Raw genomic sequence first — 25,065 nt, forward strand, 5'->3', positions numbered from 1 at the left:
TGTTTGAAAGTCCCTACTAACATAACTGAGTTACAACGTTTTCTAGGAATGACTAATTATGTTTCTAAATTCATTCCAAACTATTCTTCGTTGACTGAACCCCTTCGTTCGCTACTTCAAAAAGGCATAACCTGGACCTGGGACCATCAGCAACAGAATGCACTTAACAGCTTGAAAACAGCATTGAAAAAAGCCCCACTGCTGGCATTCTATGATGTCAACAAAGCCGTAACGCTATCAGTGGATGCTAGCTCATATGCTGTGGGAGCAGTGCTATTGCAGGAGGGACACCCTATAGCCTATTCCACAAAAGCACTAACTGATGCTCAACAGAGATACCCACAGATCGAGAAGGAAGCATTCACAATGCGGCACGGGTGTATAAAGTTCCATGACTACATCTATGGGAAGCAGTTAACGATTGAAACTGATCATAAGCCGTTAGAAAGCATTGCAAAAAAGTCCCTGAACACAGCACCACCTCGATTACAACGTCTGTTATTCGACGTTCTCCAATATGCACCTACAGTGGTATACAAGCGTGGCAGAGACATCCCCGTGGCCGATGCTCTAAGCCGGAACTGTGCAACAGTAATTTCCTGTGACCCGCTAGATGATTTTATTGTTGCTGTGGATGTTCCACTGGCGGAATGTAAGGTAGCTGACGTACGTCAAGCTATGGAGGTGGATACGAAACTACAGCAACTTATTACGATCATACAAGTGGGCTGGCCAGACTCGATCGATCAAATTCCAGTCGCCATCCGTGAATTTTGGACGTACAGAGACGAACTGTCAGTGTATGAAGGACTCATCTTCAAAGGAAAAAGACTCCTAGTGCCCTTAAAACTCTGTCCCGCTTATCTCCGGAAGTTGCACCTGGGCCACCCCGGGATTCAATTAATGCTCAATCGAGCTAGACAAATCATTTTTTGGCCTGGGATGACCCACGATATAGAGAACATTACTGCAGCTTGTCACATTTGCCAGGCCATGGCTCGTGCTCCTGATCGGGAATCTCTCCTCATGAAGCCCGTGCCACGGTATCCTTGGCAGCGTCTTGCCAGTGATTTGTTTGAGGTGGCAGGTGACACCTATGTACTAGTTGCCGACAGTTACTCGGGTTTCTTCGAATACGAAAAACTAAACCATCCCACCACATTAGCAGTTATAAACTTTTTAAAGCGTGTCTTTGCAGTGCATGGAATCCCGGACACCCTGGAATCTGACAATGGGCCTCAATACTCTTCACATCAGTTCCATCAATTCTGTTCACAATGGAAGATCATTCACGTGACGGCCTCTCCCAAATATCCTCAGTCCAACAGGCTGGCTGAGAGGTACATACAAACTGCCAAATCCATCATCAAAAGATGTCGTGCTGATGGAACAGATGAATCCCTAGCACTGCTAAATTGGCGGAATCTACCACGCAGTGGTCTCGGTTCTCCAGCTCAGCGTTTGTTTGGGAGGCAGATGGCAACATTATTCCCAATTCACCCGCCTGCAAGGTCAGTAGCTTTCAAAGATGTGTTCCCCAAACTACAGTCCAATCGCACCTCGCAAGCACGACGTCGTCGGCCTGTTGAATGTCCTTCATTGCCCGAGAAGTCATCAGTGAGAATCAAAACTGCTCATAGGCAATGGTCACCAGCAATAGTGGAAAAGCAACTTCCACAACCTTGTTCCTACTTAGTGCGTACAGCAGATGGTTCGTTGCTACGCCGTAATTCTTCGATGATAATGCCAACCAAGGCCCAGTTTCCACCTACTGTTACCACAGCACTTCCTGCACGACCACCCGAAAGTGATACTCAGCTGGCCGACAGTGAATCCAAGAACAGCCAAGGCATGGTTACGACGACTCGCTCCAGCAGAATTGTACGTCCTCCAAATAGGCTAAATTTGTAAACGAATTTGTTCAATGTATTCGCGACCTAGCAAGGTCTAATAAAAAAAAAAAAAAAAAGGGAAGATGTCACATGCGAGTGTCCGTTAGACACATGGTCTGGCTGCCGATAGATGGCGCCGAGCCTAGTCTACGGCACATGGTAGCTCTCCTTTGTCTAGTTAGTTAGTGTTAGACCTCGTGCTAGAGCACATGTTATCTAAGTGTCTCTTTGTGATTCTTAATAAAGTTTACGTAGTCCGAGTAGTTCGACTCGACTTCTTTAAGGTGTTCAACGTAACAAAACGTTACAAATGCTATATTGAATAAGTGATATCATCACATAGGTTTATATTGACTAGCATGACCCCTTTTTTTTCAGTCATGGGTTGTTGAGTCGGTCGAACTTTCCATGACTTAATGTTAAAGTGTGTTGTCAAGGTTTATTTCGCAACTTATTTTTTTACAGTTGGGTGTCGAGGGAGGACAAACTTACAAAAGAAGGACGATTGGTCACCTTATAATAATAAATAAATAAAATTTTGTGTGGTACCATCTGTTATCTGATTTTGTTATAAAAACTTTCTTTATTTTTAATTATTATAAAATGGCAAAAGGATTAATTTTGAGGATTGAAATAATTTTTATAAAAAACTGTAAATGCTAACAAGTAAAATCTTCATTAAGTCTGACCTCACTTGAGATATGACATGACCATCCTCTATCTCTCCACCCCCTTGACCTTTCACAAATTTAATCACCAAAATCTAATAGCATCAATGCTCCTTATGCACAAGCTACCATGCCAAATTTTGTTTCAACATCATTACATCATCTTGAGATATTAAACAAAATAGACACAACACACACACATACACCAGGGTCATATACCCCCTTAGTCATTGGTTGCCCTTTTCTTAATCCCCAATGGAGCACTAAGATTTCAATTTATTTTTAAACTAGCTTGTTACACCCAAGTTTATAAAGTACCTGGATGTAACAAGCTTCAGGTGTAACAATTACTGAGAGGCATAACCTCTCAGTAATTGTTACACTTGAAGTTATTAATCGTAAATTTCAAAAATATATGTAGTAAAACCAATTTTAAGATCATCATCAGAATTCCTATAACTACATGGGAAGATTTTTCATGTAAATAGCAAGTTTACAGAAAAATTATTAAAATTAGTTTGGTTTATTTGATTACAGCAGTGATTCTCAACCACTGTGCTGTGAGATTTTTGAAGTGTGCCGCCACTGCAAATATCCATACATAAGTGGCGTCAGACAAGTAGTTTAATTGGTTCTACCTTCCTAGAGCGCATTTGGAAATTGTAACCGGTGTTACCGGTATCTGCCGGTAGTTACCAAGGCGTTTAGAAAATGTGACCTAAATAACCAACTGCATTTAAAAATCACTGTTATGATGTCACCAGGTCCTGCAGTACTTACCAAAGTAAACATGTGTGCCACCAAATTTTTAAATTATTAAAAGTGTACCATGATGAAAAAAAAGTTGAGAATCATTAGCTTACAGCTATGTGACACATATGAGATCTTCCAATGGAGATGCCTCCTGGGAGGAGTTTTATGGAAAACTGGTCCCTATTTAGGTGTTACTAACTTGAAGAAAACCCAGAAAACTTTATGTGAATTTGGCAATGTGCAAACCCATGATCAACTAACTACCAGCGTAACAGTTTTGACTCCATGCAGGTTAGTGCTATATGTTACTCATCAAAGCAATAATATAGCAAGTCTACTTCACATTATATCATTGTTGCAATAATTAAGTGAATATAATATTTGTTTTGTTTTTATTTTAAATTATATCCCTTTTTGTATGAATTATATTTAGTTTATTTTAAAAAATTTTTTGCCAATAGATGGCACTACATGTAAATCCAGCAAATGCAAGGTACACAAAAATCAATTAATAAACAGAAATCCAATAAATATTTTGGGGTGGTATATATAACATTATCTAAGTTAGTAGTATATTAATGAAACTGCAGAGTTTTATAGCAATTGGTTGAATGGCCTAGGAGTGTATAGCAAACAAACAAACATTTTCATTTATAGATAAAGGTTAGTTACTCATTTTTATCACAGCAAACTTTTTACTGATGACAAAATTAAAATAAAAATATTTGTTGTTAACCGAAAATTTGTTCTAGCTGGTTGTAATTGTTCAGTCGAGTATTGAGGTATTTGATTAATGCAATTTTGATATACATGGTAGCATCAAGGGATTAATTAACAGCTTTTAATCAAGGGATACTTGTATATACAGTAGAACCCCATTTATTCAGATCTCCAGTTTATCCAGAATAAGAAAGATAGACATATGGAAAACCTATATACACAAAAACTCAAAAAAATAAAAAACTTGTAAGTTGTATATTCTTGCCTGAGTATATGCTGTAAGAATACTGTTTTCCTTTGGCTCAATGCCAATTTTGAACAGCTGCAATTTTATAACCAAGGATCTGGTAACAAAAATAAATATTGTACAGTATATCACAATTACTTCGATTCAAATTAGTCCTTTGGTTTCCCTATGGAGTGCTAAGCCTAATTACTAGTTAACCTTGAAAAAGACCATAAAGAGAAGTTCTACCCCACACAAATGGTCAGCAAACTTATGTAAGTGTACTGTACCAGCTGATAGAAAACAATGAACTGATACTGTATGTAGATATATCTTTTGCTTCATATTATTAATATTGTTGTAAAAGTATAGGCCTATACAGTGGGTGATCAGTTAATGAACATAATCCATTCCAAGACTTTGTTTGCTATCCAAATTGTTCATTAACCAATTATCGATTTACCATAGATTTTTATGGGAATTTGATTAATTCATTCTGGAAACCCCAAAAAATAAATAAAAAATTATAGGCCTATACTCTCTTACTATGTTTATTTACATGTAATCAGAAACTAAAAGCAATCTCTCCATTTTTTCATAAATGGCACATCTTTCTTTCTCAGATGCAATTTTCGTTACTTCTTTAGCTGCTCAAGTCTTCTTGATTATATCTTTCTTAGCTAAGATTGTGCCTACTGTAAAGCTGTTCAAGCCATACTGCCTAGCACCATCAGACATCTTCGGCCCACTCTCTACATTGGCTTTTCTCTCTTGGTTTCTAAGGTGAGCACAGTTCTTGACACTCCACTCTTTTTAGGTTTCATAATCTTATCAATGTTTTTTTGAAATAAAAAGTTCAGAAAAGCACTCACAAAAATTCAGTGAACAGAAATCAACTAGCATATGAAAGACCCGAATGAAATTATGTAAATGTGACCTGAATGAAATTTGAAATTTTGGTGTTAAACTGTTTATGAATATCCAATAGGACAGTTAAATTTTCACCTTTAGAAAATAAAAACAGACGCAAAACTTAACAGGTACCCAACAGTCTCGAAAAGACTATAAAAATTATTTGTCAGAAAGGTAAATAAAAAGCTGGATTTACAATGGAGAGTTTCAAAGTTTGGAAAAATAATATCTGATTAGTATTGAGTTTGAGTGTCTCCCGCACTCTGAAAGGTTTCAAATTGTTACCAGGAGACAAGGGAAAACCAATTGGTATTTGTTATTTTATGTTGTTTCTTTTTGTGTTTGTTCTGTGGAGTGTTTGTTGTTTGAACATAAAAGTCTTTTGCGAAAGTGTTTGCTATCCAATTTGTTTGCTGTCTGTTAACTGATCACCTACTGTATAATGTGCAATAAATAAAATATGATGTACATCTAAACTGTGTTATTTATGTCATTAATGAATTTTCTGGATTATCCACATTGGGCCCAATCCAGTTTGAGCTTGATAAATGGGGTTCTACTGTGTGTGTGTGTGTGGTGTGTGTGTGTAAATATATAGTGGAACCACCATGTTTATTTATATATATATATATATATACTATGTATATCTGTCTTCATAATGTATGTATGATGCCCTTTTTTATAGCTTGTGTCCTCCCTTTTTTTTTTAATAGTCTGCAGATACTGCTGACCTGTATTTAAAAAAAATTTTTTTTTGCTTTTTTTTGACTTTTTTGATTCAGGAAGTCTCAAAACATGGATATTTGCAAAAACCTTGAAGGGTCAAGTCGGACACAATTCTAGTACTTTCCCATATGTATACATAATAGCTAGGAAAGTAAAACCAGCAGAAATGATAAACTCATGTTAGTGAACGTTTTCCTCTATAGCTAAGTTAATAATCGTAACTTTTAGTTAAGTTAACTGTTAATTAAGTTAAGCTAAGCTGTAATTAATTACTATAATTACAACTTTTTTTTAGACTATATACTACCAAGGGACAAATTGAGGGTCTACTCTTGAGGGTCTACTGCTGTTACTAATTTAATTTCTCCAATTTCTTACAATGGAGTAGATATTGGCTTTGGAGGTATTGTGGTTCTGAATTAGTAAGCAATAAGTAGATCAATTAACAATCAAATAATTAGTAATATTTCAGATTATAATGATAAATATTTTCAAATAAAATAAAATGAAAAAAGAGTTAACAAATGATATCCATTTTGCTCAAAATATTTTATATTTATTATACAATTTTTAATAGTTTTCTAAATAAGTTTAAGGTTGGATTATCTTTTAATTCTTTTTCAAAACATTTAAAATTTTAATGCTACAAATTATAATTGGTTTTTGTCCAATACATAAATTTGAAATTTGAATTTAAAAATAGTTTACATTTCAGCAATAAGTTATTACAATTAAAGTCAGTACATTTATAAGAATTAAGACAATTAATAGATTACAGAGGTTTTATCACATAAAAATTGTAAATGTATTTGCTAATAAATGTAATTACAGTAGAGAGTCGTTAATCCAAACCACGGTAATCCGAACGATTTTCAGTCGGCCTGTGTCGTGCTGAATCGAACGTTTTTGATACTAGATTTACTTCTAAAGTATAATTTTCATGTTTTTATATTCTTCAATATATTTATTTTGTTTGTACAAAATGAAGAAATAATTTTTAACGATACAATAGCCTCGATTAGTATTATAAAAATTTTCGTTAGGCTTAAAATCGACGAAAATTCAACACGAAGCGACATGCAACGGAGAAAAATTCAACATGAAGCGACACGCAACGGAGAAAAGTTTGAACATCAGACAGGTTAATATATTTTTTCGTACATAATTGGTTATCCGAACAAATCACTAATCCGAACGATTGGTTATCCGAACAAATCACTAATCCGAACGAACTAATCCAATTGATTCGGATAAACGACTCTCTACTGTACTTGATTAATATATAAAAAAACCACTGATGTTAATCATTTGTTTCTCATAAACTTCACTAAAGGAAACTGATCATAAGTATGTAATGTTCTAATAAATATATTTTGTATTGTTTATAATTTCATTAAAACATATGGGGTGTTTCCCAAGAGAAATATACCATACTTCAATTTAGGTTCCATAATGCAGTAGTTAGGATTTGTTTTTAGAGTATGCACATCAATATAATATTTTAATTTAGAAATGATACCAATAAATCTTGATAAAGATATAATAAATATATTAATATGGTTACACTACATTAGAGTACAATCAATATTTAGACCTAAGTATTTTATATTATTTTGCTTTGATACAAGGTATTAAACTATTCCTAATATAAAACAGTATATCACCGGTGAAAGTATTTTCATTCCAAAAAGGGATCAAACTACTTTTATCTGAGAGTATTATACATAAGCAAATAGCTAAAACATAATTAGACACTGTAGACAAAGTTGACTTCATTTCAAGTATTAAAAAGTTTAGATCAGAATTAGTAAGATTAACAATATCATCATCTGCATACAGAATTAAAGATTGTTATGAAATATAGTCAAATATGTTGTTATTCCTCAGTGGCGTAGCGGCACGCCAATAAAGTGTCGTGCCCCTCCCCCTCCAGAAACACATAGTTTGTCTTGGAGACCATTTGGGCACCCCTCTGTGAGTGGCACCCGGTGCATGATACACTCCCTTGAACCCCCTCGCTACGCTACTGTTATTTCTGAGGAAGTCCATGGTTAGCTACAAAAGAGCAAGACAGTGAAGAATCAACTAGAACAAAATATTGTTTGGTTCTGCATTATACCATATGTATTTTACCTGAAAATGTCTGTTACAAATGAATGAAAACGTTAGAAAAGTTACTATTAAGAATTAGTTTGTGCTGATTTTGAGTGTTTGACTTCATTTAAGTATTTCCAGTTTTTGAAGTGATAATTGTATAACAAAATATTTTCTATTGTGTAAATATGAGATCAACCAGCTAAGAGTATTATCACAATCCATATTAATAAAGTTTCTGCCTCAAGATCCATTGAATTACTATATCTATTGAATCAAAAGTCTTTGATAGGTCAATTAAAACGCTGAAATTAAAGAGATATCTAAACTAGTAATTAAATTATAGTGATAGAGAGCCAGTGCATGCAAAGTAGAATAATTTTGCCTAAAACCAAATTGATATTTGCTAATAATATTACATTTTGTAATGAACAAATTAAAGTGATTATAAAAAGCTTTTTCAAATATATTTTCAATCTTTTCAAAAAAATGTTTTCAAGTGGGGTTTATGACAATAGGATAATAGTTGATTATATGAACTCTGTTTCTTCTTTTACAAATAGGTATCGCTAAACTGTAATGTCAATAGTCTGGAAAATACCCCAACTTATAGAGTAGTTAATAAAAGAGGATAATGAAAATGCAGTTATATCAGCTACTTGTTTAAGTAGGTAAGAAGATCTGTTGTATGAAGATCATCAAAATCTGTATATTAGTAGAAATGTGAAAAATAACAATAAATTTCGTTAACATAAGGAAACATTAACATTTCCTTAAAGACCAAAAAAGTTTAAATTATTATAGTTATTTTTACAATAATTTAAGTCAATTTTTCAGGATCTTTAGTAAGCAATCCTGTAGGCTCTACAGAATAGTTAAAATGGTCATCAAAAGCATTAGCAATTTCAGCAGAAGACTTGGCAACAACATCCTGGAAAAGAATTTTATTTCTAGGACCCTTATTGCCATTATTAACGACACTAAAGGGAAGAAATTTATAATGTGTCTTATTGTGCAGCCGACAGAAGAGGAGCCTTTGCCTGAAATGCATATCAGCATATAGAAGATCCAGAATAAAAGATGATGTAAAAATGCCTTGTGTCTATTAATGCACCTAGTCGTGAAAATAAAAAAGAATAAAAGGAAGACACAGTCTCGGAGTACATAACTAAAGGAACGCTTACAAACTTTTGTCTAAAGGACTTTATGTTTTTAACATTACTAAATTTTTATTGTAATATCGTTGCTTGTCTATTATTATCTGCTTACTAATAGATTGAGTAATTTCATTAATTTCTTATTTATTTTCAGATTTATAAATTTTTAGTTTGGAAAATAGTTTCATTTTGTTTTTAAATAGCTTCCATGCAGTGGTGAACTCAAGATATAATCTTGGGGGAGCCAAGTTGAATGGATAAAATAATTTTTAATGCAAACTCAATAAAATTCCCAGCTTATGTGACTGCTGATTCATGAATAAGCAGTCACATAAGCTGGGATAAAAGATGAATATCAAGATGAATAAGTAAGTATATAGAAATAGACACACGACCCAATATAAATAAAAAAATGAATTTTAATTAAGAAAATATTTATGGAAAATTTACTAGTGTTTCTTTTCCTTTTATTTTGGGATGTGCCAGGGCCCTTTGGCCCACTCCCTGGGTGCACCATAGCTTCCATATATCAAAAGATTTTTAGGAATATGTTCTAGATTCCTGTTTCTGTTTTGATAGGTATTATAAATACAGTCAACACCGCAAGGGAAAGTGGAAATGTGTTGAGTTATCTGATGTAACGACTAAAGCGAAGTTGGAAATAAAACCACAAAACTACAATTAGGAAAATACAGTAGTGCGTTAAACAGTAGTATAGGCTTACAATACATTGTGTCCTCCATTTGCAATTACTCTGTAGATGAAAAACTGAAAAATTTGTTTAGTGTTGTTTGTTTTGAGCACTTAACTGTCTCGACTTCCTTTTTCAACGATCACGAATGCCTTGAAAACGTCATCTTTGCAATTGTCAATTGTTGGCAAGTAACATGTAAGGATTCTTAATGCCTCTAGTGTGAGAAAATGCAAAATTGAATTCTGATGTGACATTGATGTAGATTGTATATTTTCTTTTTGTTTATCTGTTATTATTTTATACATAAAAATACATAAAATATTAAGACATTTTTATTAATATGCATATTTATATTAATAATAATAACATATTATTAAATATATTAATTATATATTAATAAATAAATCGACTCCCCCTCCTGAAAAAAAAAATGAGTTCACTCCACACGTGCAGAGTGAATTCATTTTTTCAGGAGGGGTGACGACTTATCAGTGTGTGGGACAGCGAAAGTGTGTCGACTTATCCAGTAGTGACAAGTTAAATGGTATCGAGTAAACCGGAGTTTTTTAACATTAATGCCTATGTAAGTCAGCCAGGACCACAGAAAACTGACTACTTATCCGATGGTGTCGAGTTATCCGGGTGACGACTTATGCGGACTCGACTGTATAAGGTTTATACTTATTAACAAAATAAAACAATAAGTCATAAAACTATTCAATTGCCAAGCCAACATCTTTTATATGATATGTAATCTTAGGCAAATGAAGCACAAACTCTATTATGCAATTTAAACAGTCAAATCATATTCAAATTTCTTCTCTGAGATTTAAATTGTGTTTGCCTAAAGTGGTCATTATCTGATACAAAGAACACAATAGGCAAATGATCAATTAGACAGTACTGTACAACCTCAAATTCAATCTCTGCAGAACTACTTAATGCATAGTCCAGCAAAGATTCTTGGCCGCTAATTAGTGAAGTTTTTATAATTATCCTACATCAAAAATTGTTCTAAAGATGAAATAATATTTTTTAAATTTAAATAAATTTTTAAAATAAAATATTCAAATTAGATAAAGTTGAAATTAGTCATGTAATTCATATTAAAACTTCTAAAACTCATATAATTTGTTTGATATTGCAAAAGATACAGCTGAAAAATCAAATAATTATTACATTTATTAAAATGAAACAGAATAACCAATTTTAAATCTTAATTTTAAGTTAATTGAATTATTCAAATATATTATAATAATATTTTTAAGTACAATCATAATGCTTTAAATTTTTATATGGCTAATCCATAAGTTTGATCAAGGAAATAAATTTAAAGTAATTCTATTATATAACTATCTTACAATCAGAGATTTCAGACATAAAATGTTAACCACTTATGGAAACTAGAAAAGGTTACTGTCTACTATTTGCAGTAACTATCAATTCCTACTTTAGCACACTGTTTAAAATTGATCAAACATTCAAAGAATGTTTATTGCATGTTAATAAAAATATCCTCATTTTCTACCTGTTTGGCACATGTTGCCAAATCTTCATCTAAGGCATAGAATTTGTACAGGCAAAATGCATTATTATTATATATTAATAATTTAAAATTAAAAAACAAATAATTTTTTACTATTGGCAATTATTATTTATCTTTATAATTCCTTGTATTTTATCAAATTTTATTTTAATCAAAGAATTGTTGCTCTGTTTAAAGTTGGCCTTGTTAAGTAACTTTCACACTTTTTTTTTTGCTGTTTGTTGTTATTTTTAGATTGTAGTTATTCTGAAAACAGGAAGTTTGATTCCTAAAAACATGTTTTAAGAAATAGAAAAGACCTACTTAAGTTCTTTAGAAATTTTTAGTTTAATTTTTAAGAATAAAAGTAATTAAGTGCATGTAATTTCATTGCTGTCACTTTGCACTGTTATTATACATTGATAATTAAAATCAGAAATCAATAACTATTCACTATTAACAAATTTTACTTATACAATATTTAGATAATTTATATTTGAGCTTAAGTTAAAGCCAAAATTATAATACTGAATATAAATCAAATATCACATAATTCTTTAAAACTATATTTATATTAGTTTTAATTAATTAAAAATAGTGTAAACAGGTCCTAAAAATCCAGTGATATTTGGCTTATGTTTATAATTTATATTGTTTTATGTTCCAAAGCTCCTCAATTATGTAATTTAAATTATATTTATTACTGTATTTTATAGCATATAAGACAAACTCCAATTTCGACACAGAATATTTATAAAAAAGTATTTTAGTGTATTTTAGCCATCCTCTGCTTTGGGCATTTAGCCTCAAAATTTTTCTACTATATCCTGGTTAAAAAAAGTAAAATCAGAATGCACACTTTTATTTATCAAGGAAAAAGGGGTGTTTAAAAGAAGTCATTTATAATTAAAATTTACCATTAAAATATTCTACATTAATACATTCAAAAGCTTCTATCTATAGCAAAAAATATATATATAAAAAGCAAGCTACCATATTTTCCATTGAACATAAAGCAGATCAGTATAGCAAAAGACCTTTAAAATTAAAATATCCTACATGACTACTTTACATTCAAAAAGCTTCTTAGACATAGCAAAAAATTATTTTAAAATTAAAATACACAATAATCACAAATTTTGGTTATATGATACATGCAATTTAGGGAATTTATTAGCCTATGAGAGATTATAACTTCACATATGAGATGCAGTGCAATTTTTTTGAGCCTGTTTTTGGCCAAATGTTGCATCTTACTGTATTTTCACAGATTGTCCAGCATGTCGTCTATCCAGAGAGTAGTGTTACCACCCATCCGGTTTTCACTCGAACAATCCGGGAATTGACTCACTGTCCGGGTGAACTATTAATTTTGTCCGGGAATTTCATAGAAATTGTGAAATTACAATAAAACAAAGTTCTGTTTATGCCAATGTGTGATGCGCAACCTGCCTCTTGACCCTTTTTTTCTTTTTTGCTTGTACGTCCGTACACATCTTCTATGGAGCTAAATTATCTGTTCTTTCTTTCTTAATTTAGGTTACATACACGTTACTCATATGCAAGTCTCTAGTCCCTAACTAACTGATTTAGAACCGGCATGCATGTTATTCTTTGCATTGTAAAATGACATTGCACATGCATCAGGAACTTCTGTTCGAATAAACCTGACCTGCTATCCAGGTCAGCGATTTTGTAAAGATGGCAACACTACCAGAGAGACCATGAAATCAGATATTTCTGCATAGTAAAAACTGGCATGCCAATTTACTCTGGGGAAATGCTGGCATGCCAGTTTAAGTGAGGTTACACATCCCTCTCTAGAGGATGAATTAAACAACAAATGAGTGTTTACTCTAAAACTATGAAATTGTCAGCATTACAACAAAAACTATGATTATATATCTAATTTTTTCATTTTGTCTTTTTTCTGACAATGTAAAATCCTCATGGAATGCTGAAAGTGCTTTTTTAATGTTTATTTTATTGTAATTGGATTCAAAAATGCAAAAATAAACATATTTAATTTCAGAAACTAGCTGTAAATTATCTTAGCTTACACAGATTAAACATAGGCTTTGGGTGAAATTTGAGAAAAAGGTGTTATTTTTAAGGTGAGGGTGGATAGTCAGTGTAGCCCACACTAACTGCAGCTAATACTACTATTACTGCTAATGTCAATAAGCGGTTAATTGTTTTATTATCTTTAAACAAAAACTCTTCCTGATTTTAAGTCAGTCAAACTACAATGTTATTATTTTATTGTACTTGGAAGAATGTTTTCTTTAACATTTACAGTAATTAACAACTAGTTTTGTTAGATCTGATTAATTTTATTTTTAGTTACAGTTTAACAGGCATGTTGTTCTCCCCTGATTATATGCTGCTGGTCATTCCACAAAATTACAGTATATATTGTAAAATAAGGCAATTAATAAAAGATTTAATTTCATTATACAATGCATACCTTTTCTGATTTATCCAACAACACTTCCAGTGCCATTCCACCACCAGGAATCCAAGGATAAGGCTTGGCCTAAATGACAATAAACAATAATAATAAATAATAAAACTCATCTCAGTCTTTTATAGTATAGGGTAGGTTTAAAAATAAATTCTATAAATTTATAATTTTATCCTTAAATATATCAAATGTCTTTAAATGTTTTAAAGAACTTAAACACTTTCAGAAGACTTAAACGGTAATTACAAAAGGAATTACTTAAACATCCATAAAATGTTTATAGGACATCTAAATAAGTATAATCTTTACAAAATTATTTTTTATTATTATATAGGGTGTTCCTAAAGTCTGTTTACATAGGCAAAAATACATATTTTCAAGAAATGAAATTTATTAACAGCATTTTATTCAATTGGAATATTAAATAACATCTTCATGATGATTTCTATCATTTTCAGAAAAAGAAGTCAAAGGGACTAAGGTCAGGTGAACAAGGAGACCACTCCACATGACCACATCTATGCATGTGATCATGTGGTCAGTGAACATGAATGAAATGACCATCTTTCATGTCCACTGAGAAGTACCAGTTCAATTCTTTCTTCTTTCAACAAAGCCATACTTAATCTGTGAGGGGAAAAATCATAGTTAATGAGATTTTCTGAGTGTCCAGATTTTAGGGAGACCCTGTAGTATAATCCCCATTTATGAGCATATCTAGTTTCTAACGAAATTGACAAGGAGCATACCATATTGATTTACATTTTCAAATTTCCCTCAACTCATTGGTGTGCTACTTTTACTTTACTTTACTTAAGAGAACAAGAGCTGTCTGTCATTTAGCGGCAGACTTAGCCCTATAAGAAATGGAAGGAAGAGAAAAGTATGAGAGACCAAGTGTGAAATAAAGGGAGATAGGAAAGTGTAAAAGAAGACATGAGAGCCCATGGCAATTGCTTCAATAATTGTTAGAGTATAAGGTCCTATACAAAGTTACAAAACAAGGTTACATACAGTAAAAATCAAACATAAATATATACACAGAGTGCCTTTCTGGCAATGATGTATGCATCAATTTTCATAGATACATTGGAGACTGAACGAAAAAAATGGAAGAAGGTAAAACAGCAACTAATAAAAGCGGGATGACAAATGGCCAGTGAGCCACCAAAACCACCATGCTGATGCCGTCAATGAGTTGATGTTGCTACAGCCGTTGAAGCTGTTGTCATTATTGATATCGCTAATGCTGTTGCTGTTGTTGCTGATGTAGATGTTGTTGTTGTTACTGATGTTGTTGCCACTGTTGTTGTTGTTGCAGCTTGGTGCAATTGATTAGCTGCAGCTGAGAACAGTCCACTGTTTGTGGTGAGTCTCGAAGGAGTGGTAAGTTTCCTTAGAAGAATAGAAAAAGTTTAGGCTGGGTAACCAGTTTTGGCCATTTTGAATAGTGAGATGGTATAGTGCTGGCGGGCGGCATTGTGCTTCGGGTAGTCCAGGTGAGCATGATATATATCACCCACAGATTGGTAGTTGCAGTTGCAAGTAGCATTGTCCCTTACTTTGAATCTGCTGAGGTAACTCGGTAGGTTGCCATGGCTGGTGAAGCATTGCGTCATAATACAGCTAATATTTATATAGATTAGGTTTTGTCTTTTTTTAATGGAAGGGAAGACGTTATAAGTGATTCTGCCAGTACTGGAGGTTCCGAATCTCTTTGCCAGAAGTTCAGGATTTTGTTATTGATGTATCTATTGATATTTATGACAGGGTTCTTATCATAGGCATAGTGTAACTCTGAGGATGCAGCTCTTTTGGCTAGCTTGTCTACTTCCTCATTACCTTCAACTCCGGAGTGGCTGGAAGTCCAATTAAAAGTAAGGGCTCTTTGGTTGTTTAGGTTATTGGCTAGTTGTCTGGCTTTTATTCCTATTTCAGTACTTTTGCCACTATTATTAAGTAAGTTATCTGCTGTCAGAATTAAAGTTAATACTGCCCCTATACTTCTTTTGATTAGTTGTTACAGTGATTAAGTGTATATATCCATTATAAGTTATAGCCCAGAGCTCTGCCTGGTTATTTGAACAGTGAGGGTGCAGTTTATAATATTCTTGATGCTCGATGTGGTTATTATTACTGTTATATATTACAAAAGCGGCTCCTGTCCTATTCTCGCTCTTTGAGCCATCATGTAAATGTTCCAGTCCCCTATGCTACTAAAATTGTTGCCGTGAATATTTATCTGGAGCTTCCCAATTTCAGCTGGATGCTAGGCAGTTCCCACTCCAGTAATGTATTTATCGATACTGTGATCCTTTATCGTCTGGACTAAGTCCTGGCTGTCAGGTGGGTAACCCTCTTTCCCCCCGTGTGGTGTCCATCCTCCTCAGTTGTTACATTACTCATGATATTGATGAATTTCCACTTCCAAAGGATGCTTTTAATTTTCAAATTTATAGGCATGATGTTTGCCAACACCAACAGTGCATCAGTAGGCACTGTGCAGTAAGCATGACATACCCTGATGGCCATTCCCCTTTGGATAGAAAGTAGCTTCCTTTTTATATGAATAAGGTCAACTTTCTCGCCCCATATCTGGGCAGCATGAGTGAGTGCTGGTTCAATTGCACCTTTGTAAATCATCCTGATATGTCTACTACTCAGACCCCACATGTTATGGGTGATGTGGTGGATTTGATTAATATGCTGATGCATTTTTTTTACAAATCTCTTCTATGTGATATTTCCAGCGGAATGTGGGGTCAAAGAAAATCCCAAGGTACTTCAGGTGAGAGGTGACTTTTATCCTTTCTTTACTGATGTATAGGCATAACGGCCGTTGGAGTTGACTTCTATTTGCCTTCCTGGTTCAAACCAGAGCCTCACATTTGCTATGATTGATAGGAAGTTTATGGGTCTTGCTCCAGTCATAGATTTTTTGTAGGGCTTCGTTTGCCTTTCGTTGTAACTCACTACTATTCCGGTTATCCCACTGGTGTGCTACCAGATGGCAGCACTGGACAGAGGGGTAAATTTATTTAGCCACTGTCAGTGCATGAGCCAACATCATTGAGAGTGATCATCAAGGATTGCATGATGGTGGATGGCTTAGTTTCTCTGGAAAAAGAAGGGATCTGCATAGATTCACAAATGTTTGTTGGCAGTGTGTAAAAAACATGCGAAATGGGTGAAAGATGTGCTTCTGCAATATAACAATGCATGTCCCTACACCAATGAGGAAACAACTGCTGCCATTGCCAAGTTGGTGTTCCAGTTACATCCACATCTTTTGTACTTCCCCAATTTGGTCCCTTCTGACTATCATCTGTTTGGAAGTTTGGAGTCTTGAAGAAATCCCTCTGTGGATGTTGTTTTTGAGACTTCAAACAACAGAAAACAGCTGTCCAGGTATAGAAGCAATATACTCCCAGAAAATAGTTCAATGATGACCTGGAAAGGCTGTCACACCAGTGGCACAAGTGTATACAGCTGAAGGGAGACTATATTGAGAAGGTAGACTTACCTACCGAGTTGTAAGTAATTTGTTTGTGTTGAAATAAAAATAAAAAAAGTGTAAATCAAAATAGTATGCTCCTCATGTAAATTGAAATCATAAATAGAAACAAGCTTTTTCATTATTTCTTATGATTGAAATTTGGACCTCATTCCAATATAACAGTCATCCTACCCTTTTTCCTAACATGGATATATGTAGCAATACAGTCAGGCATAGAGGTATACAATATGCTATCCTATGACAGATTTGCCCACAGATATAAGATACAACTCCAGATCCCTCATAGTTGGCCAAAGATGATGTTTCATCTGATCCCACAAATGCTCAAATGGACAAAGTTGGATATCAGGCAAGCTAATGAGAGGTGGTAACATGATGGAGACATTCCTAGAAAATCCTAGTTGTGTGCACTCAAATATTATCTTGTTGGAATATGGATGTTTGCAGCTCTGCCATAAAAAACACAAAGGTGTATGAGTTTCAGAATTTCCACTATACAGTGGGTGATCAGATGATCGCCCACTGTATAGTGATATTGGCATTAATCCTCTTTTTCAGAAGAAAACATATCTTGCTGAGTTTCTTGGTGTTTTTCATTCAAGAGTTCTTGGCATTCTTCTGTTGTCAGATCAGTTTCAGGTTCCATTATGAGTTAATTATTATTATTCAATTATTATAGGTCATTATTATTCAATGTTCTTTATTTCTCAGATGTAATTTTTGTTACTCCTTAAGCTGCTTGAGTCTTCTTGATTATACTGTATCTTTCTTAGATAAGATTGAACTGTGCCCTACTGTAGACCTGTTCAAGCCATACTGCCAGCAACATCAGACATCTTCTGCCCACTCTCTACCTTTGCTATTATACTCTCACCTTTTGAAAATAAAAACTGACGCAAAACTTAACAAGTGCCCGCCCGACAGTCTTGCGAATACTCTAAAAGAATTATTTCTGTCAGAAAAATAAAAGGCTGGAATTACAAAGGAGAGTTTCAAAGTTTGGAGGAATACTATCCAATCAGTATATACCGGATTGAGTTTCGATGTCGACATCTCCCGTGCTCCGAAAAGTTTCAAATTGTTGCCTGAAGACAAGGGAAGATCAATCGGTATTCATTATTTTACGTTGCTTCTTCTTGTGTTTGTTCTGTGAAGTGTTCATTGTCCAAACAAAAATCTTTCACAAAAGTATTTGTTATCCAATTTGTTCATTAACCAAACTGTTCGTTAACTGATCACCCACTGCATCTTAACATCCATATAAAACTGCTAGAGATAAACAATTTATTATATGAGTTATTTGTTATGACTAAAATTTGTTACTAAAGACATGCTACCAGGCCATGACAATCCATGCTTCTCTGTCATAGCATCACTGCAAACAAAGCCAACAATGCTGGAGTGCTAACTAGGATGTGTAGCAATCACTCTGCAAGCAAATTTGTATCTGCTAGTTGCCTTCCAATTCCAGGAAGAGATACTTCTGTAGCAAAGCATCTGCTTGCTACAGAACTCTCTCTTGGATGACAAACAAAGACACCATTGTATCTATTTGTGCTTGTTTTACAATCAGATAATCATCTCTCCTGTTAGTCTGTCTGGGACATCCATATCCCGGCTGCTAGTATGTGTGTCCTGGTGTAGCCGCTGTCCTAACACCTCACTTTCCAAGTTAATTTTTACATAATTAACTTTTTAATAAAGTGTTAATTATAAAAACAATGTTACATATTTAACGAAAATTACAGTTAGGCCAGAACAGGCCAGAACAGGCCAGATGGTAGGCAATTCATCCAAGTCAGCCCATCTTACTTCTCTCAACCTAATGATGCAGCTTTTCTCAAATTTCATCTGCTGTGCATAATGTCTTTGACTGCATGCATGGTGTATTGAGACCTCCAACAACAGATACACTGAAAATTCTGAAAACAATGAGCATCTTTGAGCCTCTGAAGTAATGATTTTAAGGTATTATAGTGGCATTACATGTCATGCAATCAAAACAATCCACAACTGTAATTGTTTATATACATGTCTGAGACAGCTTTATGCTGAATTTTGTAGTAAGTTTTATCCAGACAGTTTTATCTGAGTAAGTAACTTTTTTGTCAATGAGTGATTTTATGTTTATGTTATCATTTCTTTATTTAATCTTAAGGAAACAAGAGTAAGTTAAGAGATTAAATAACAGAAAACAAATAAAATAAGAGTAAAATAAAACAGATATTTTAATTAATATAATTATAACATTGATAGAAGGGTTTCTAATATATAGATAACTAGCAGGGTAAGCCTGGTGTTGCCCAGGCAAAAAATAAGAACAAACATTAAGATTATTAGCTTATTTCATACTTCTAACCCTTCTAATATATTATATTATAGTATTTGATTTATATTGTGGCCATCGGCCATATTGTTATATGTATTTTAGTTACATTTTTTTTTTTATCTTTATATTCGATTCTTCCCATTTGTCATAACTTCCTTCTATAAACTTCTGTCTTAAATCTCATTGCCTTAAGGAGGAATTACCCCTTCTCAGAATTCTGGGTAGAACAAAAGGGTAGGGGAATTATCGTTTCTCTAAATTTTCAGGGGAAACAAAAGAAAGGCAAGGACCAGAGGCAAAACTGCCAATGGAAGAGTCATTCTTGGTCAAGATCTCAGAGTGGAAAGCAGGACAAGAGAGTGTTCCAGACTTGAAAAAGGGACAGAGGGGACAGTGAAGCCAAGGAAAACCAGAGAGGTTGAAAAGAACAGAAAGAGAAAGGTTGCAAGGACAGTGAGTATGACTGGAGATCTATGAGGCACTGTTTTGTGTTTTCAAAGGAGAGAGGCATCCGAAAGCATAATATTGAAGAGACACACCTTCCACATTGGTACCTACCAACTTAAGAAGACCTGGGTATTTTCTACCTTCCTCTGTCTATATGACATACTTCCCTAAGTCTCTGTTTCTTCCTTTTCTTTTTTCTTAGGTTTAAGATAGGTATAAGCTTAGTTGTAAGTCGGTCAGGTTGATGCTGTATGTATACACGCATTACCTATATGCTTATGAGAGGACAATAGACCATCCTTTTGTTATTTAGTAATATTAATATCTGTAAAGTTGGGATCTGTACTGAAAAAACCGGTCCGGAGAGAAATAAAGGATATTTTGTTTGTACATCTGTTTTATGTATCCTTCTTAGTAATGTTTGTTTGCAGGCATTACTATCTCTCAGTATGAACAACCACAATATAACTACAAAGGTTATGGGATTATGAATTACTAAGGGGGACGAAATCGCGAGGGACGAGATGTCCTGGTAAATATCACATTTATGGAAAAATTATTAGAATTGGTTTGGTTTATTTAGTTATGCAATGCGACACATAAGCAATCTGCCAAGGAAGATGTGTCTTGGAAAGACTTATGTAAAGCTGTCCCCTATTTAGGTGTTAATAACGCAAAGAAAATCTAGAAAACTCTATGTGGCCAGTCCGTTAGTCATGTGCAAACCCATGACCAACTACTGGTGTTTGGTGGTTTTATCCACTCAGTTATTGGAGGGTACTTATTGGGCTGCATTTTGAAAAACTCTAGACCTATAAATTCACTGTCGTCCATCTGCTGTCTATCCCTAATCTCAAGAATGGAGTTAGATAGATGAATGCTGAGACCAGATATGGAAAGCTTAGGGGCAAGAGAACCAGATTAACTATATATGAACTTCCAATGGTAACATAACATCACATTATTTCAGTTTAAAAATTTTGCCCTGACGGAGTTAGATAAATAATCAGTACACTCTGTTGCTAACAGGAAAAGTACGATGTATGGCAAACCACTATTACACTCCATCAAATGGTTTAAAAATATGATTAAAAATTGTAGGCTGGCATCGTGACAATGCCACAATAAATAATTGCTTGTACAGGTACTCCTCGTTTTACGACCTATCTGCTTAATGACCACTCACACTTACGACCAATCGAGTTTCGACCTGCAATTCGGGGAATCCCCTTTCTCAGTTTGAGTGTCGGTCAGTGGCGAATGGTTGACATGCACACTAAGCGTACTATAATAGGCTAATAGCGTACTTTTTATAAATAAATTTGGAGTTTGTTGCGTAATTTGTATAATTTTACTACAAGCTTATATTCCCGGTGCAAGCTCCTCGCTATCGACCAATTCGCTTAACGATGTAGTCATTGGAATGGAACTCGGTCATAAAGTGAGGAGTACTTGTACATATATTTTTAAAATTATATCCTGTTTTGTAAGAATTATATTCACTTTATTAATTTCTTACATTTTTTGTCAATAGATGGTGTTACACATAAAGCCACAAAATCAAATATAGACAAATTGATATGTAGAAATCTATCAATATTTTAGTGTGAAGTGTACAACATGATCTAAGTTAGAGGTATATAAACATAACTTGCGAGTTTCATAGTGATTGGTCAAATGGTCAATGCATGCATAGCAAACGAACAAACATCCTCATTTATACATATAGATGATTATAAAACTGCATAACTGCATTAGTAGGATCAGCACTACTGTCAACAAACAAATACATAATATAAATCGACAAGAAAGTAGAGAGTAGAACTAATGAGCTTTCTTATCTCTTTCTTCATGAGAGTACCAATTGGTTGGTACCCCCAATTGTTAAGCAAAACCTAGAGGGTACCATTTTGTAGGCACCCTAGTATAAATCGATTTTTTAAAAATTTATCAACAACAGATGCCAGCACTTGACTGTAGTGTCTTGTCTATCGTCTGTTTCACATATTTTTGTCTAGGTGGTGTTTTGTTGAGTTAAAAAATTTTAAATAATGCTTTTTTTCTTAATTTATTTTTTCATGATAATTTTTTATTTCATTTTTAACATATTCATGCAATAATATTACTATAATAAGTTTATTCAGTTATAATAAGTCAACGTGTTATAAATTTTTAAGTTGTGACCTTCAGTTCTGACATTCTATATATTTTTTTATTTTTTCTTTTAATCAAAAATATCAGCAAATGTTACATGTATTACAATTGGTAATCATATATTTATTACAAAAATTTATATTCTTATTCTATATGAAGTGAATAAAGTATATTTGTTCATTATATTAGTTGATAGCAGAATAAAGTTTTAATTTCAAACAAATGTTTGATATAATGTGTGATAATTTCACAATGAATGAACGTACAGTATATGCAGTACATGCATACGTGTTATATAGAGTTGTACAAAACAATATTCTATGTCTTTCTGGCTCAGTGCCAACAAAAAACTAGGTAACTAGACAATGTTAATTTTGACAAAAAGTTACAAATTATCAAGTTTATATGTCAGTTCTAATATATATTATTTTTTTTCTTATAAATTTTTCTAATAAAATGTATTGAAAAATATCATATTTAAAACTAAAGATATCAATAAATGTAAGTGATTCTTTTCATATGAATATAATGATAATTTTATTTTTGGTGAATTTTTAAAATAATATTGCCTGACTAACCTATATTGCCATAGGATAGTTTACAAAATAAAGGTAAACAAGATGGCAATGGTAAAGGGTTATCATAGCATGTTGAAATTTCAATCTTACACTTTAATTAGAATATTTTGCTCTTATCAATATCAGCTTTATTTCTTAAAAACAAATATGCTATCAATTTCCTTATGGCCTTTCTATAGTTCAATAAATATGTATATACTTATTGAAACATATACAGTGCAATTCATTAATTTGTAGTAATTAATGAATGTGCATTAATTAATGTACTAATTACTGTACTAATTAATGTATGGGATTGTTCAGATTAATGAAAAGTTTGAAGGTTCAGCAGCAAAAGAAGTAAGGAAGGAAGGAATAAGAAGAGAAGGAAGTAAGAAAGGACTACAAACAAGTTTATATACTTAAAAAGATTTTTTATACTTTATTGGATACATATATAATATTTGAAGCGTGCAATGCTATAAGGTTGTAAATGCCATTTTTCTCAAAATACGTTTTATTGAAGAAATGAATTTTAAATGCAATATTTTTTCCTACAAAAAAATATTGTGGCGATAGTGGCACTCTAAGTGGCTATATTTTGAAGATGAATTTATGTGCAAGCCATAATGTTTTAAGTGCCAAAGTGCAAGTCACATGCTTGCCACGTGACTTTTGGCGCGTAAAATGTTACGGTTTACATTTACATCATTTTGTTATTCCAATTTGTAACGCAGTGAGTTTTTTACGCAGAACCGGATAACTGAATCCCAGTTTATTAATAGTTAACCTGTATCACTTTATTATTTAATATTTCAAAATGATATTCGGACTTCCATTAATCTTTTAAATTTGAAGTTATTAACTATTATTACACTAAATTAATACCTTATTGTTTATATTTTCCTTTATTTATCATAACTATATTTCAATTGATAAAGATTACAGCCCAGTTCAAGTACCAAAACTGTGGGCTCAACATTGTTGAAGCCAGGAAGCAGTCACTAATAGATTATTGCCAGTTTTTAATGTTAAAATTGATATTGAATTTGTAAATTGTGTTTAATAATTTAAATGTAAGTTTTTGGTATTCAAAACTGTTTTTCAGCTGCAGAAACATTAATTTTATGATTGCGATTGTTTTTGGCATTTACAACTTTATGCACTTGCACAATTTTGGCATTTACAACGTTATGGCTCTAACCCTGTTTTTAAACTTTTTTTGTTTCCTTACCATCATACTTAGGTGTTTGAAATTAAACCCAATGTTTTATTCCAAAGTGTAAATTGTTAAAATAATTTTTATAGCATTTGATTATAGTTTGTTCATTAGAAAAAATGTTTTTTCTCTCTCCTGAAAAGTTTGTTTTTTGGCATTTACAACATTATGGCATTGCACGCTTCATTTATGTTAAGATGTGTAATATATATTAACTTTACAAATTCAAAAACTAAAAAAAATTTTTTGTTTTCAGCTGGAACATTTAGCAGAAGAATGAACAAAAATAGTTTGGTTTAGTATGTAATATAAAACTTTTTCTAGATATATAATTACATGAACACAAGAGTCAAATGAATTTGTGAATTAGAAATGGAAATTGGCCTGATTTCAACTGATATTAAATATGTAGTTATTTTTTCAGAATTATTGCAATAACTGGAGATAGATAGAAAAACAATCCACAAAAAATAGCAATGTTTTGCCAGCTTCATCCAGACATTAAAAAAATCAGACATTGTTAAACATTTTGTGATTGCTAGTTTCAAGTGGAAATGGGTTTACAAGATCCTAGATAGATTAAGAAAAAGCTTATGATGGCAGCATAAAGCTAGTTTTAGGGTTGAACAAAGATGCAATTGCAGTACAAAGACAAGACAAGTGCAGCTTGAAACAAGCCCTCAATACCAAAGCTGGTCTCTATTTTTTTTTTTTTTTGCCAATAAGTTGAACCTACAATGTATCAGACAAAACTATGAAAAGGATAGTGCTTATTATTATTAACCTGAAAATAAAAGAAATCTAACAGGATGATTCAAACTGTCTTAGTTGGAATCTTCTTGTTCAACCTGACACAGACCTATGAAAAGGAGTCAAAAATGTTCATTTAAAGAAATTAAAGTGTTGCTGAAAAAAGTATTTAAAATGTTGTTCAAGTGCTTTATCATTACAAGTAAGCATACTAAATACTAAAAATGATTTTATATAATAATTTTTCAATTAAAATATAAT

The 25,065-nt window shown here is 33.0% G+C and overlaps 1 protein-coding gene across 3 annotated transcripts in view; it reads right to left on the bottom strand.

Annotated features, from left to right (window-relative positions):
- LOC136977433 (GRAM domain-containing protein 4-like) overlaps positions 1 to 25,065 on the bottom strand; it is a 147,831-nt gene that overhangs the window by 16,911 nt on the left and 105,855 nt on the right. For all 3 annotated transcript variants that reach the window (XM_067272920.1, XM_067272919.1, XM_067272921.1), the window contains exon 18: positions 13,835 to 13,903. In XM_067272920.1, the coding sequence (XP_067129021.1) occupies positions 13,835 to 13,903 (69 nt within the window). The remainder of the gene's footprint in view (positions 1 to 13,834; positions 13,904 to 25,065) is intronic.

Source organism: Centruroides vittatus, unplaced genomic scaffold (genome assembly GCF_030686945.1).
Source record: "Centruroides vittatus isolate TY-2023 unplaced genomic scaffold, ASM3068694v2 contig_459, whole genome shotgun sequence".
NCBI classification, from domain to species: Eukaryota; Metazoa; Arthropoda; class Arachnida; order Scorpiones; family Buthidae; genus Centruroides; species Centruroides vittatus.